At 45.6% G+C, this 16135-nt stretch overlaps 1 protein-coding gene across 6 annotated transcripts in view; it reads right to left on the bottom strand.

Moving 5' to 3' along the window:
* COL27A1 (collagen type XXVII alpha 1 chain) overlaps positions 1–16135 on the bottom strand; it is a 197103-nt gene that overhangs the window by 98580 nt on the left and 82388 nt on the right. For all 6 annotated transcript variants that reach the window (XM_083807795.1, XM_083807798.1, XM_083807794.1 and 3 more), the window contains 6 exons: positions 13577–13630; positions 11506–11559; positions 6347–6391; positions 5434–5487; positions 2995–3039; positions 963–1016 (listed from right to left, as the gene is read on the bottom strand). In XM_083807795.1, coding sequence (XP_083663921.1) covers positions 963–1016; positions 2995–3039; positions 5434–5487; positions 6347–6391; positions 11506–11559; positions 13577–13630 — 306 coding nt within the window. The remainder of the gene's footprint in view (positions 1–962; positions 1017–2994; positions 3040–5433; positions 5488–6346; positions 6392–11505; positions 11560–13576; positions 13631–16135) is intronic.

Here is a 16135-nt window from a genome sequence, read left to right as displayed (position 1 = left end):
CTTAGCAGGAGCAGTCATTAAGCTACTGGTCTGGAACCGCCTGAAGGCCACCGCCAAGGCGCTCGCTGGAGAACTTCTGTTTATGTTTCTTATTTAGTTATACAAGCATTAAATCTGCGACTCTCGAGCGCAGGGCAGTCCCCTCCCAGGCAGGCACACTCACTCCCACATGCTCCCGGGGCCTCTCTGGTTTCTGGAGCTTGTGTTTGAGGGAGAAGAAGTGAGAATAAAACAGGCTTCATCTTACAGTGCCCTTCCTTAGGAGCTCGTGCTGGGGGAAGAGGGAGTCCTTAGATGGGTGGAGATGAGGCAGGTGGGAGGACTTGGGGGAAAGGAGCAAAAAAGCAAGGGAGGTCCTGCAAAGCCCTGAGCACACAGGTTTGGAGAAGGCACGATGGAGAGGGTGGGAGGAAGAGAGGACACGTGAGAACACAGCCACAGGTGTCCTTCCATGGGCCCCAGTCTTGACTGCCCAACTTGATGCAGCTGGAAGGAAAGCCATCGTCAGGAACCCCAGGCACTGCTGCTTCTGAGAGGCAGGCTCCTTCCAGACACCTCCAGTTGGACACCCAAAATGCTGGGATACTGTGGCAGGGATGCCACTCATGTGGGAGCAGGAAATTTCCACTCGCGTTGTTCTCCAGCCCCATCCCACTAAGATGAGGTTGAAAGGGGGAGGAGGACGGCAGATGTTGAGTGAAGGACAACACACAAAAACTCCTTCCTACATGTCAGTGTGGTCTGAGGATCCTGCCTGAAGTGCGGGTTTTCCTGAGCTGAATATCAGCATCACACAAAGACACAGGTCTTCATGCAAGGGCAGAAACAGGCTAAGGAAGGCGTGTTCAAACGTTAGTCATGCTTGCCTCTTTTCTCAGGAACAAGGGATAGAAAAGGTTACACCAGGCTCTGAAGAACTGCAGTCAAGCAATACACCAAGGTTTTCTTCAGAAAATACTCACTCGTTCTCCGTCAGCCCCTGGTAGCCCAAATAATCCCGGGAGACCAATATATCCCTAAAGAAAAGAAGAAACAAGTAGTCAACTCCATTTATCCATTAGCAGCCAGTCAGTCTGTCTTTCCTGAAGAGCAGCAGAGCATCCTCCAGCGTTGGTCAGTGGCAGCCGTGATGAAATAAACCTTGAGGCAAGTGTATATGCCCATGGACTGCATGGTGCTGGCTTCCACGATGTAGTCCAAGGGCACATACCCTCACACCAGGGATCAGGAGGGTTCCGGGCAGGAAGAGGCCAGCAACAAGAGACCTTACCTGGGCTGGCTCTGAGCGTACCTGAGGGAAAGGGAGCTTGGTTCAAGGTTAGCAGGAGTGATGGCAGAAGTAACCCATTCCTTTCGCACTCAGCAGCAGCGGTCGCATTTCGGGTACGCGATGTTTCTGTGGGGCTCTGAGATCCCGCTCAGACAGGACGCGCTGCATAAAATGCTACATTTCCTTTCCCTTGCAACAATTGAAGCCTTGTGTTTAATCCTCTTTGCTCAGCAGTTAGCACAAAGTTACCTTGTGTGCTGGTCCTTTGCAAAGGACTGTTTGTGCCAAACATGCAGAATTGAGAGGAAGTGAATTTCAGCAGGGAGCCCCCTCAGTGGCACCTCGCTGTTACAAGAGCCAAGTGCTAACACTGATTTTCTCTCATCTTTCCTTCTCCATCATCACTAAATCTCTTACTGTCAGCCCCACCAAATTCTTTCACCAGTCCATCGCTCCCTTTGGGTTGCGCTTCCTTTAGGGACGATATCCCACTGGGAAATACAGCCACGTTGTAATGATGCTGTCTGCCTTTGCCTCCTGAACCCCAAGACAAACCATGCAACTGCTGAACTACTCCCTGCCGAATCAAAAAACAGAGATGGGGAGGTGGAGAAGAGCCCACAGCCGATTGCCTTACTCCACAAAATGCAGAGATCTTGCCTTAGAGATCTGTACCCAATTCCGATTAACTGCAGTTGTACTGAGTGGCTTTCTTGGGGAGCTAGAAATACTTCAGTACACAGCACTTGGGTGCAAAGCAGAAAATAATTTTCAAGTCTTTCTGCAAAGCAGTGATCTCAGAATTGTACAGCTACCACTTGACAATTACATGAGATCCTGGTTAGGCCAGTGAAACGGATACACCAAGAAAAATGTTATCACTTGCAGAAGCGAGGTGAGCAAGCTGTTCTCTCCCAGACCTTCCTCTCCCCTGCAGGACACCGAGCACGTGTTCTCCCTCCCCAGCTCAGGCATACAGCTAGCTAGAGGGTCAGCATTTGTTTATTCCTTGCAGTTTTCCCAGTGATGAAAGCCAGCTGGTTGAATTTATAGCATATAGAGAAAGTATCACGTGTCAGGGAAAGAGGGAATTTTATTGGGTCAGAATCTCATTGTGACTTTACAATTGCAGGAAAAGAACAAAATGTGATTAAAGGGAGTCTTAACTGTTAAAAAAAAGAAAACAAAATCCTTTGCAGTGAGGAAGAACTCCCAGCAATTCAATTTGATGAGCAAAAGGAGGCAGAACAGAAATATTAATGTTTATATTTGCACATGGCTTCAAGATGCTGGCTTGCCCTTCTGTGTAATGATATAAATCACTTCCAAACTCAAGACTATACCCAAAAGAGCCCATATTCAGCATGGTCAACGACCACTGAACCACATTTATTGAAACGAAAGAGGCCTTTGGGAGTCGGGGCTTGCAGAAAGTTCAGACTTTGGTCTTTTGTAGGAATTTGTATACCATTCTTCCCTTCCTGCAATGTAAGGAAGGGAACATTTTTTTTACATCATCAGAACTATCATTGATCTTCAATCTTGGTATATTCAGAGTTTAATTTAAAAAATTTAACAGAGTTTCAATAAACAAGCGGTGTGCAATTAAAATCCCCTGACTCCAACAACCTAAAGGAATTTGTCTCAGGACTGCAAAATTAAGCATACAGTTTCTTGAGAAGCCCTTTGTAGAAACAAGTAAACACAAATCAAAGGCTGCTTACCCGACTGCCTTTTGGACCAGCTTCCCCTATGGGGCCAGGTAAGCCCTAGAACAGAAGGGAGAAAACAAAGACAAATGTAGACAGCCTTTAACTTCACCTAACGAGTACTGCCAAGTCTCCAGCACTGTCCCTGCGTGGTTCTGCTTTCAGTGCTGAGTTCAAGGCGTATCAACAAAGGAGGAAAAAAAAAACAAAACACAAAATGACACAAACACAAATCTCCCATTGTTGGGGAGCTGTGACTCTGCAGAACCTGAGGCAGCTGCACGTAGTGAGCCTTCCCCGGGCCTCAAGTAATGATTTCTGATCAGAAAGATCAGAAAGACTAATGCAGCAGGGCGCAGAGGTTGCATTACACTTCAGAAGCAACATACAGTGATCCTCTGTACCCGACGGCTCTCGTTTCATTTTCCTGCCTAACTGAACACACACATAGCAGTGACAAATGTATTTTGATACCTGTTTGGGGAACACAGTCGAGCCCTGATGCAGTGACAGAGCCCCTCTAATTTTTACAGCCTACAAGGTCACGTAGCAGTGCAGGTGCTGCACATCTCCAACCCTCCGCAGCATTACCATCTATTTCTGTCCCTACTGCTGTGAAAAGGAACCCTGTAAAAATGCATAATGAATTTTCATGTTTATTGTCCTCTAGCAAGTTTCCAGATCAATTTTTATCCAATTCCAAATGTTGTTGGGCCTTTTTGGAAGCAAAAAGAGTAATAATAATAAAAAAAGGCAAAGTCCGTATTTTCTTTAGCTGGCAGCTCTGCACACACAGCCTGGGATCTGAAAGTCAAGTTGTGCTCTTTTCTGGCTCATGCATCATTGCCAGTCAGAGAACTCAGCCGCCGGGGCGAAGTTAACAATTCTGCCTATGATGCACAAATCAAAACAGAGCCAAACTCGCTCTCCCATAGCGCTGCAGAGCCAGCACAGCTGACAGGAGTAACAAGTAGTAAAATCTCATTAAAGTAAACAGCACTGATGCTGGATACACACAGCATTCAGATATACTGAAAAAAGTTCCTTTTTTTTTTAAAAAAAAAGTCACTTTCCTGACCCAAACCACATTTTAAGAAAGTGCTTTTGTTCTTCGTATGTCACGCACAAATATTTCACCCTGCTTATCTGATGGGCAGAGCACTGCTGTGAATTGCTAAACAGCATTCATTAGCCTTGTATGTCCATTAAAGCTGGGACCACTTTATATTAGTCATCTAATGCACATTCACACCTAGGAGATTCTTTGGCACGCACATCTCTGAGAGCCTTTCAGGGTATGAATGCAGCATTTAGTCAGGTGCATAAAACTTCCCTCCAGGTCTACCATCTGCATTCTCCAGCAGATTTCAGTATATTCCACCTACAATTTGCTAAATGAGGTTATCAATCTAATTTAGAATTTAAAATAGATCATACGCTATTGATAGTCTGAGGCAGGGGGAATGCAGACTTGTTCTGCAGATCTAGCTCATGTTTAGTCCAATGCCATGTACATCTGGGTAAAAACTCACATACGAACTCATGAGAAGTCTGGAAGACAGCAGACTGCCAGGGGTCTTTGACATCTGCCTACCTTCTTAATTAAGTATCTAAATACAAAAATGGGGGAATCTAACAATAATGTGTCCATTTAAAAAAAACATGACAAACTCATTTCACTGTAAAATTCTACAGGGCCTGTCTCCTGCCTGCATACAGATTCCAATTAGGGTCTTTTAAATTCTACTTCTTACTTTTCTTCCAACTACTCCACATCTTATATCAGTAAGAAAATAAAGTGTCTGATCCTGATCCATTTTCCTTTGCACACTCCTCCATTCCTAACGTTGTCTTAGTAATTTTATTTTCCAGACGGAAGACAAAAACTTGATTTTCATTCTTCTTTTTTGCAGCCACAAATTTGATTTATATGTTAGTTGTCCATTTATAACTTTATATATATATGAATATATATGATTATATCAGTAAATTTTACTAGCTAAAATCTTTTCATTCAGAAATACACCTTATGTCCCAGGTTTCTAACCTGTTCAACATCAGATGCAAGAACTTGCCTAAAAGTGAGGGGTTAGCAGCTTTCAGGTTTGTTTCTCTGCTGTTATTTGTTTTTTCATGGTCTTATACTGAAGCAAAAACTGTTCAGATTTTGCTATAGAAATTCAGGTTTTATCCATTACAGTCATAAAATACTTTCTAACGACCTTAGCGTCTCCCTGAGTGAAAGGCCATGGCATTGCTACAGGATATTGGGCAGGGAAGAAGGAAAGCCAAACATGGACTTGATCAAGACTTTTCCAGCGTAAGTGATTCTATGTTTCTCTGTTCCAGGGTCTGCACTGTCTTTAGTGGGACATGTATTTAGCAGGGCACATATTTAGCTACCTGCACACCCAAATCCCTAGTCTGTGCACAGCACGATGAGATTTACTGCACCTGCCTGCCAGGATAACCTTTGGCACCAGGGCTTCCGTCTGGTCCTCGTTCACCCTTTGGAAAGAAGAGAGAGAAGGTAAGGTGAATGCCACACTTGAGAAACCTTTTCAGTTACTTTGAGAGGGGGAGGAATGAATTAACTTAATGCAAATTTATAGAGAAGAAGAAAATATTAAAGGTAGACAGAGAAATAAATTAATGAGGGGAAAAAAGCAAGCAGAAGCCCTGTCAGTGGGATCCATGCATTAAGCAACTGTTGGTATTTCTCCTTCTCCCTCCATCTGCAGTGAAAGCAGCAGATAGTTTGAAACAAGGAGGCTAAGAGAAGGTGTAAGGCTGCATCTATATCTGGCATATGGAAGCATTTTACTGGTGAGGAAGCACTGCCAAAATTCTTCAGAACTAAATGGATTCATGTATAATATCCTTTAACATCATTGCTAACAGGGCCTGCTATTCATTGCCCTTTTTTTTCTGAACTGCAAACATCAGACTTAACCAAATAAAAGGGGGACGGAAAAGGGGAGAGGGGGAATGGGCTTTGGGAGGGGAATTACATATTAGTACTTAATTTGATGCGGCTAGTAAACTCCAGGTGAAATTAATGTAAAAGAAAAAAAAGGGGGGAATAGGGTGAGCTGGTTTTTCTTCCATCACATAAACCTAACGTGGTTGAGCAATAAAAATTAGAAATTCAATTTAGAAACTCCAAGGCAGTGTCCTCCCACCAACCTGCTGATGCTCAGTGTGTATGCACAGCTCCCGGCAGTGCGGGAGCTCACTGTGCATCCCCTGTGTGTACCAAGCTGCCCCTGGCAGGAGTTGGCTGTCCACACTGAGCAGGCTGTACAGGATCCAAACTAGCATCAGAGTCAGTCAATCCATCCCTCTTTGTGGGTTGAGGAAGACTCACCTGGTCTCCAGGGTGACCTGGTGGTCCAGGGTAGCCTTTATATCCCTGTTGAAATAGGGTGAAAAAGATGAATTAGAAAACAAAAATAATTATTTATATAAGGTTTGGCTTGAATATCTCTTTGCAGGTAGGACTGAAGTTCTGACAAGAAGCAGGTCTTTAGATATGGGATAGCACTACACAATCATAACCTTTTAATGTGCTACTTTGTTTGCACAGCCCAAATCCTGCTCATGTACCCAGGCTGTGCTGCAAGGCAGCGTGGCAGCAGCCTGCACCACCAGGGTCTGGCTGGCGGCTACTTGAGAAGGAGTTGCTCCATTGACAGACAGACAGTTGTATCTACAATCAGCTCTGGCTGGCTATTTGTAATCCACACTGTTATCCTTCACCCGTAGGAAAGCACAGGCCTGTAGGGTAAAGCATTGGCTTTGGGCAAGCTGGGGGACTTGAGCTGCTGCCTTCAGAAAAGCCTGGACCTCAACTGCAGATCTCAAGCCCATGGTGAGAGCACTGATCATTCCTGTGTAATTTCATCTGGCAATTCTTGCACCAACCCCTACGTGAAGTGGGTCACTCGCATTTCAGACAGAACCCTCACTTTTGCTTTAGAAGTTGAAATGCCATAGGAAACAGCACCATAACCACTTACTGTCATGGGAAGTTTCAGCTTGGTTTCTAGCTTGAACTTGTCTAGCTTCCAGCTTTTCTAATCTAATTATTACAAGGTATGACAACATCCAGAGCTCTTCATTATCAAGCCACCTAAAATGGTGAGCAAGCTCTCTCTTAACCTGCTTTCTGCTGAATTAGTTTGAATGAGTTTCTTAATCCAGCTTGCTAGCTGGCAGGTGTTGCAGGCTTCAAATCATTCTCACAGGTCTTTCATAAACCTGCTTCAGTTTTCCTTTTTTTTTTTTTTTTTTTTGAGATGCAGACACTGGAGCTTTACAACGGTAGCCTGTTCAGCTGCAGACTGATCAGTACGTACTTTAAGACAGTTCCCTTTCCCCAGGATTTAGCTAAATCTCTCTCCAAACACCGGCTAAATTCTGCAAGTGGCAGGCACTTCAGCTTTTTTTGTTTCCCTTTATTATGTTACCTCAGCTATTTAAAACAAATCAAAACTCCGTCAAGTGGAGTCAGAGCAGATTAGAAGATTAAATTCGGTTAGAGAGATGGTTGTTTAGCTGGGCTACTAGAAAGACTGAAAAAAAAAGGGGGGGGGGGGAATTTAACCTGAAACAAATGGACAGAGAAAACAAACAAGAAATAATCCTTGCGCACATACTACAGAAATAACAAAAGGCTTTCAGGGTGGGTTACAACTGCTAATTGCAACTCAGCCCCTGCTCCTCGCCCTGTCCCAGCCCAGGGCTTCCCGCACACGTTGCCTGTCTGCGAAGCCCACGGGGAGCAGCCCCCTGCTCTGGAAGCCCCAACCAAGCCCTGGCCAAGGCCTCAGCCTCTCGCTTCCCTCACCAGATGAACCCAGGCCTGTTTCTGCTCCCAGGTCCACACCTCTGCTTAACTGCGTTTTTATTCTTCCCATGGGCTATTTTAGACCTGCAGCCTAAGCCTGCGCTGGCGGAGGTATGCAATGCTCTCAGCCATCCTGGCTACTACCCACTCCCCTTTGCATTCCTCCTCGCTCATTATTTCAGACATTTTGGCCTGGAAAAACGTCAATTCCCTTTTCACCGCATCTCTCCCCTGCTCAACCTTGCTGATGTATCACGGCCCGCTCTTTCTGAGCTGCACGCCCCGAGAAGGCAGTGGATGATCTGAAAAACCATCTGGCTACCGGCTGGCCCTTATCTGAACTTCCTGGAAGGTCCCTTCTCTGAATGCTGTGAGCACGTTTCAGCCCGTGGCTCCTACACTGGAAGTGCCCAGCAGCGGTTAGAGCAGCACAAGCAGGTGGGATTCCCTGCACACCTCCAGCAATCTGCCCCTCGAGATCCCGTCACGTTTATCTTCTTCCTGGTGGACAAGGCCCAGCTCCGGCAGAAAGGAGGAGGGGAGATGGTTGGGATTGCAAAGGTCCAAACCCGCCCAGGTGTGGAAGGTCAGACACGGCCTGTCCCTGCAGCCGGGACCAGCAGGGCGCTGCGGGACCGAGGGTGTCTGTTCTGGTGCCCACCTCACCTCTTCCAGAGAGCTGCCAGTGCAAACAGCCTGGGGTTCAGCATGGCCAGACGCACCCTGGCACAGCATGGAGCCCATGGGTTTCTTCCTTGGGTCTCTGCCCAGCTCCTCCAGCCACGGCCTGGAGCAGGAACTACCTTTGTTTCCAGAGAGCTGGAGCAGTTACCTCCACGGATATACACCCCCAGAGAAGTCTCGTTCCCTCCAGACAAGACAGAGGTGCCTGGCTTGGCTGCTCTGGATCGTCCTGCTCTGGCTGGTTTCCTGCAGGACAGGGATTTCAAGCCTCTGCTGTCCACCTCGGGCAGGTGGCTGGGTGACAGGCCCCTCAGGCACTCTAAGAGTGCCCTGAGCTAATGTCTGCACCAAGAACTGCACTGCTGCTATCTCTATAATGGTAAGTGAATTCCACTGAAGTTAAATACATACTCCACTACTGTTGCATCCTATTAAATATCCTCCTCGCTATTTATAGTGAGCTCTGGGAAGCTTTAAATGTGCGCTTCTTGACAGTATACTGCAGTTATTTCTGTCTCAGGTTAATTATAATGACGAGAAAACAGAAAAGCTTGTATATGCTGAAGTTAGCTGGAATGTGAAAGCATTTACCTGCTAAATCCTCTTCAAATAGCTCTAAAATGACAGGGCAGAGGGTATGAAAACAACTGCATTTGCTCATTTATCCAAACACTTCCTGATGATTACAGGGTGTTCAACACAAAGGGCTGTGATTTAGAAAGGAAATTGCACTCCAGTGAAGGATTTGCTCATCTGTGATGATATTTATAATTCACGCTATCCTAGCTATAAGGAACCATCCCGCGCTTCGATAGGAAATGTAAGGAGTAAAGAGGCCAGCAAGTGAGATCGGCACAACACGATGTGTTTTCAAGCACTGACCAATTCGTAGCTCTGCCTTTACTCCCTGAGTGACTTTAGCAAAGCTGCTTCTCTCTCTCGTTTGCTGTCCTGCACAACTTTGCACTTTGCTACAACCACTGGCTCCTCCACAGCATTTGAGGCCGACAGTAACGATGCAGTGAGTGCTGCTGAGATGTCTGGGCACGGCAGACCAGGTTCTCTGGTCCTACAAAGAGCAAAAGGTGTGTATCCACGAGGCAGGCACTGTGGTGTAAGCCACACTGTCCAAAACTGTATGCCGCTTGCTTGTGGCTCCAGCTCAAGCTGCTGAGACATTCACTTCATTTAGTGAGAGAAGTGTTTTGGTTTTTTTTTTGCCTCTTTGAAAGTTTCTACACAGAATTCTCAGATCAAAGCCCTCAGAGCTCTTTTCACTGTCCCCCATGGAGTCAAGAGTGAGGGATGTCCATTTCCAAGGCGTAGCTGTTTTCTGGTAGCCAAGCTGTGTTGCCTATTTTTGGCCAAACACCAGCATATTTTCACTGGGAGAATGCCAGCAGGGAATCCAAATAAAAAAAGATTTTTCCAAACATTTCTCCAACAGCTGTAATTTTTTTCTTAATACAGGATGCTAATAAAAGCCAGGTTACACCAAAACCACTGCCAGGCTAGTGCTACTGGGAGGTGCTTTTTTTAAGCTGTACCAAAGGAAAAAATTCTGCATCCAACTTGCTCATTACTCATAGAAACAGAAGCATACCCCTGCCTTCATCCTGTCCTAGGGGAGCCAAGATCAGATGTGAAGGCCATGTGCTGGACTCAGGAATGTTTGTTCAATCTCCTATTCCTTCTCCATTTTTTTTTCCACTATGAGGCCTTGCTCTCCTGACATTGCATTTTGCTGATCATAACCACAAGGTTTTGTTTTATGAACTGTTATACCAGGAAAATTATATTCTTTGCACCTTATTTGTTAGAACTTGTTTGTGACAGCAAAAGATGACTAATTAATCACTCTTCTACTCCTAGCTCCATACAGCACGATCAGCTTTGGAAGTAGAAAAATAAACACAGTCCCCCACTCTTGCCACTTTGATTCCAATATAAAGCATACAATGAACTGTCATGGAGAGGAAGGGTTTCTTTCAGCATCCTCCAGAGTTTCTTTCTCTCCCTACAGTCTTAAAGCATACTTGAGGAGGTGTTTGTGTGCAGCTAATTGGCCTGAGGAACAGTCGTGTATCTTCAACGGCCCATTGACTGAAAGTGCTTGAACCAAGATGCTAATTTTAACTGTTTGGCTTTGCTCTGTCAATGTTGGCTCGCTGGGAAGGAGAGTCATGTCTGCTGAGCCCAACTATCAAACAGCTCCCTTCAACAGCTTCCAAAAAAACCAAACTAACCTGCCACAACAGCCTGGAGCTGGAAGGTCAGCTGAAGTCTCCTTGATATATGAAAGGTGTGGACTCAAGGTACGGATCACTCAGGTACTGTGGTGTGGACTTGTACATGTGAACACATGCACACACTCCACTGCAACATAAAGGATGGAAGGATCTTATGCTCTATCCCTGTGTGTCATTTTCTAGGCATAGGCATGTTGCTGGCAATGCTAATGTTGAAACATCAATGTGGAAGGAAATAAAGCAAAACCTGACTGGTGCTGTCAGTCTCCGGGCAAAATAGAGGGGAGGCCTACAGATGTTTTGTTTGAAATATGCTTTAGCAGGACAGACAGTCAGGTTTTCCCTGGAGTGCCTAAACCTGTCCTGAATCCAACCTTTGAGTATTGATGCAGGTTCTAGGTCCACTCAGTTAATGTAGGATCTGAGCCAGATCAGAACTCAGCCCCCTAAAGAGGGCCCAGTGTCAGGGCGCAGAGGGATGATGCTAGGCAGTGGACACCAAACAGAAAGAAGGAACAGAAACCCGGATCCAGAATTTCATTTCATACTCGTACAGAGTGTTGCTGTTACAACCCCCAGGCAGTTGCTTCAGCCCTTTGTCATGGTTTACACACCTGTGAAACAGGCAGAAGATGTTTTTTTGCTGGGTACCAGTGCTTAATGGAATCTTTCAGGTAGAGTTAGAGGAGGACATTTTAAATTAACAATAGTGATTTTATCCATTAGAAAAGGACATACACTTACCTTTCTACCAGGTGGTCCAGGGAACCCAGTCAAACCAGGTAAGCCCACATCTCCCTGTAGGAAGCAAGCAGGTTGCATTAGTTTTCAGCAACACTGTCCCTGTGCTTAGCATATGTGTTACTAAAATTATTTTGCCTATGGTACTACCCAGCTATTGATATTTCTGATTCTAATTATGACTCTTCAAAACCAGAATGGATAAGAAGTGTAGATTTAAGGACCATCTCTTTAAACTGGCTCATATAAATAATAAACCCAGTTAATTAGTGACAGCTGCTGCTGAAGCCCAGCTTTTCACTAGCAGAATGAATGCTTTTTTTTAAAAAAGGCTCTCATTCAGCCACTTGCTTCATTTGCCTTTCGACAGGTGTTTAAGTCTCCAAGGCAAGAAAATTCTAGCTTTTAAATGCAACAAGAACAGATACCCCCTGCCAAATCCTGCGGCTCTGCTCGTACTGTGCTACCACGCTGGCTCAGCTTATGGCTCCAGTTCAGGTGGCTCTGTTGGTGTAAGTATTTAACCTGCCTACATAACATGGACTGAACCTTTACAGGCTGCTCTCGGGAGAGGCTTTTTGGTGGCTTGCACTTCTGAAAAGGGATTGCATCACTTCCCAGCTGGCAAACCCAAATCATCATAGAAAGAGAGAAGCACTTTGGTGTGAGAACTCTCTAACATCTGATCCATTAGCACAAGTACATTTTGGCCTCCTCTGATTAGGATCAAAAAAGCCCTTTAGGGTCTCTAACACTTGGAGTATCTAGTTTGAAAATTAGGCATCACTCCAAAGTCCTGCTGGAAATTTCTTGTTTCTATTACTGCTAACATGAACAAAGCCTTGTTAACATGAGCTGAAAGTGATCTGGATCTCTCCCTTTCTTACATTAAGCATGCTTGCAAGAGAACAGTTCCAGATTGTCCGTGTGGATGGTTTCCATGTGATGCCATTCCGATACAGTACCCGACATTTCAAAAGGCATCTCGTGCTGTTAAGTTAAAGGCATCGTTTCCGACTAAGCCATCTCATTGTGTGCTAGTGTCACCCTCCATCTCGCGTTTGTGTGGCGTGCACTACTTCACTGAGGCATCTGGTTTCAAAAGAAGGGCCTGAGCTCTTCATGGCTGATGCTTTCTATTAGCTGTGCATTTACAGCAAGGCTTATGATGAAAGGAAGAGAAGCAGGCTTCTTGCCCTGAACATGAATTATGAAGCATTGTGCAGACACTACTGAAAGAAGTAACTGAGGTAGGTGTTGGGAAGCTCTGATCGCTCTTCTATTCATTTCTAGACTTCCATGAGGCCTTGCTGCTTCAGTAAAATTCACTCAGCTGTGAAACAGCAAAAATGGGGCTCATAATTCATTGAAAGGAATTAGCAGGAGAACTCTGATCCTTAACAGTTGCTACATCCAGAAAGCAGCCACGCTTCCCAGTCGTGTGTGCTTTGTGTCAATTTGAGGAGACATTGGTGGGAAGGCTTCTGGTTACCACACAGCAGGATCCACACTTTGGCAGTGCAGTGGTCTGAGAAGTTCTCCTTCTCTGCCAGCGGGACAGCAAAGCTGCTCTCAGAGCAGCAGTCTGCTGCGGGCTGCGTTTGTGACAAGGAGGCAAAGCACTGTTCCTCAGCAAGAACATCATTTGCTTTGTTTTCGAGGTTTTAATTGCATGTATTGGGATTGCCTCTTTCCACAGCTGCATGCCCAGAGAGACGGCGATGTGTGGCTTTATCTCGCACAGATGTATATCCACTATTTAAGCACCTAGCTTAAGCAGCCACATGCTTGCAGCAGCAGGGACTTAAGTTTGGGCTGTAGGTTACACTTAGGACAGATAAACACCTGGATGACAAAAAGCTGTGGCAGCAAGCACTTCAGTGCACTGTGGCCACTACCTTAGCTAGCTCTTTAGGCCTGAATCCAGGGTCTAAGTCTTGATTTTAAGTCCACAATCTACTTGAGTATCTGTGTTGCTTATGGCTGCAGTACGGACCCCCTCCACATGAACGCACAGGGCTTATACAATAAGTACAATACAGTCCTGATTCCTGTGCAGTCTGGTCAGTCTCACCTTCTGTCCACTGCGAGCTTTTCCAGGCGACAGCCCAGGATCTCCTTTCTGACCCTGAAACAAAAAAACTTTAATTAATGACATAATCTAAGGATCCTGCACATAGATATTCTTTTGATTTCACCAAGCCCCCAAATTAGAAAAACATTGTTTTATCTCCGTTTCGTCCTTGCATCTCAATTGCTATACCTAAAGAGCTATCCCTACAGCCCGTAGGTATAGCTCTGTTCTCCTGGGGCTGGTTTGGGTGAGTAGTGCTGCTGCTAAAGGGCTGAGTTTTAAATAGTATTTGACAGTATTAAATTGACTAAAGAAAGGATATCTGGAAGACGGCAACGTCAGGACTTTTGATACTTATTAGACTAGACAGCTGTGATTTCTTCCTTGTCTACAAGTACCATCACAAAAATAATTACCAAGCCTATTACTGTGACTAAACCATCCTTCTTAACAACTTCCTAGCTGCTGTTGCTTTCTTTAACTGTGGGGAATAGATGAAACTGGAGAGAAAGTTACACTAATTAGACAGCACCAGCAGCCAGAGCAATTGTGAGGCTTTCAGGCTGGCAGAGGGAAGAGGCACACTTTATCTTAAGTGGCAGTATGCATTATTTTCTTGTTCAACAACTGTGACGAGAGAAACTACAATTGAAGACCGATCTGACAAACACAGCCTGGAATTTCAGCAGCATATGAACAACGAATTCCAGTAGATTCCTTTGAAAATCCCTGTTTAAAATCTTAAAAGGAGGAAAGGTGGTGTGTGTACCTAACAAGTTAAGAGACAGAAGCAGGAAAAAGTAGAAGAGATTTGAAGCGTGCCAGATTCTTTTGGCAGGGGAGAGGTAAGGTTTAGCACACCCAGCAGCTTAGGTCTGTATAACATCGTGCTGGCACGGCCAGGACAGTATCAGGCACTGGCTGTGTAACACCACTGGGATCACAAACAAGTCCCTATCTCTGCATGCCACGTCGGCAGCATGGGATTCCAAACTAACCCCCAAGCACAGGACAGTTGTAAGGGGTAATTAATCTTTGTCAAGTGAAGTGCTTGGAGGGAAAGTGAGATCCTACAAAGGAGTAATAATATTTATTACCTGGCATTTCTCATTGACAGCACAAAGATCTAGCTACGGCCAGCTGATTTTCCATGCAGCATCACTGCGACGACATCCCAGACATACTTCCCACCTAGCACAGTGTCAGCCTCCCCTTCTCCTCCACCATCCATCACAAGCTGCAAGGTTCAGGGAGAGACTGCTTGGCTACGGACTGTAGGGAGCACTGCTGATTCAAGGCAGATGCGTCTGAACAGATTCTGAATGAAGGCTGTCGGCTTTCCAAGCAGTAAATGAAGTCATGCAGGCGATCTTGCCTTGCACACAGCTGCTATCAGGGCAGTTCTCCCGCTCTTTGAGCAGGCTGTGGGTGCTATCACTGCTTGGAACAGATTACAGCAGTAAAGATCACAGGGTACTTGCTTCTACTCTGCAAACTGAATATACTGCTGCAGGTAGACACCCACCACCCTCCACAATGTGCTCAGTGAGATGACTCCAAGCCATGCAGAGGAGTACAAGCCTCTCACATTTTTCCCTGGAAAGCTCCAGACCATGTTAGCGAGGACTGTGCCTCATACCACGGTTCTGTTTTCAACACTGCTGCAGTCCTCACACGGGGGGGAGCTCGGCCACGGCGCGATCACACTTTCCTAAGATTAATCAACAAGACTGAATCAGGGCCAGAGAGAACAGATGGCTCGATGTCGAGGGCTGAGACTGAGGATTAAATGCCCAGCTCTTCTTGTGCAGCAACCACAACATGAGAATGACCCTATACCTTGTCCATCGGCACCTTGCCCACAAGCCTCTCACTTCCCCCTCCTGACTTCCTCTTGTAAAGGAAGAAATTGCTTTCTTCTTTTTTTTTTTTTTTTCCCTACCTGGGAGAAGTTGACAGCTGTGCAATTTAAACACCTCAGCGTTGCAATCCCACTAGTAGTATTTCAAACATCAGAGGCATCAGAGCCAAACCATTCACTAAAAGGAAAATTCAGCTTTGCCTTGCACTGTAACAAGAGAGATGGGTCCAGAGCAGCTAACTAAGCAAAACATACCAACATCCGAGGCAAAGGCTTCTGGATGAGAAACCCAACCCTTGTAGTGCCTTTGGAAAACACACCCTGCCGGACAGGTAACTTTCCTCCTGGTCCCAAACACTCCTAGGACATCCTCAGAGCTGCATCTATTCATTAGCAAGAACGCCCCTCCTGCCCCCCCCAGCAGGTTACAGATCCCACAGCCAGCATCCCCGGCCAAATATATGTCTGCATCTGTTTAAGAGGTTATCTGTTACAATCAGTCTTTTCTAATTAGATGCAACAGCAATTTTGCAACTGCCAAGGACAAAAAAATGAAATGCCAAGAAGTGGCAGGAAGGCCTCTTAAAGTGTTGCACGTTATAAATTGCTGAGAAAAGCAGGATGAGCTAATTTCTCGGGTGGCACGAGTGGGTGTACTGCCACTGAAGGCAGTGGAATCGTGCCCAAACAGATCAGTG

This window comes from Anser anser (genome assembly GCF_964211835.1).
Source record: "Anser anser genome assembly, chromosome: 21".
NCBI lineage: Eukaryota > Metazoa > Chordata > Aves > Anseriformes > Anatidae > Anser > Anser anser.
Note: the sequence above shows the minus strand (reverse complement) of the source record. Positions and strands in the feature narration are given on the sequence as shown.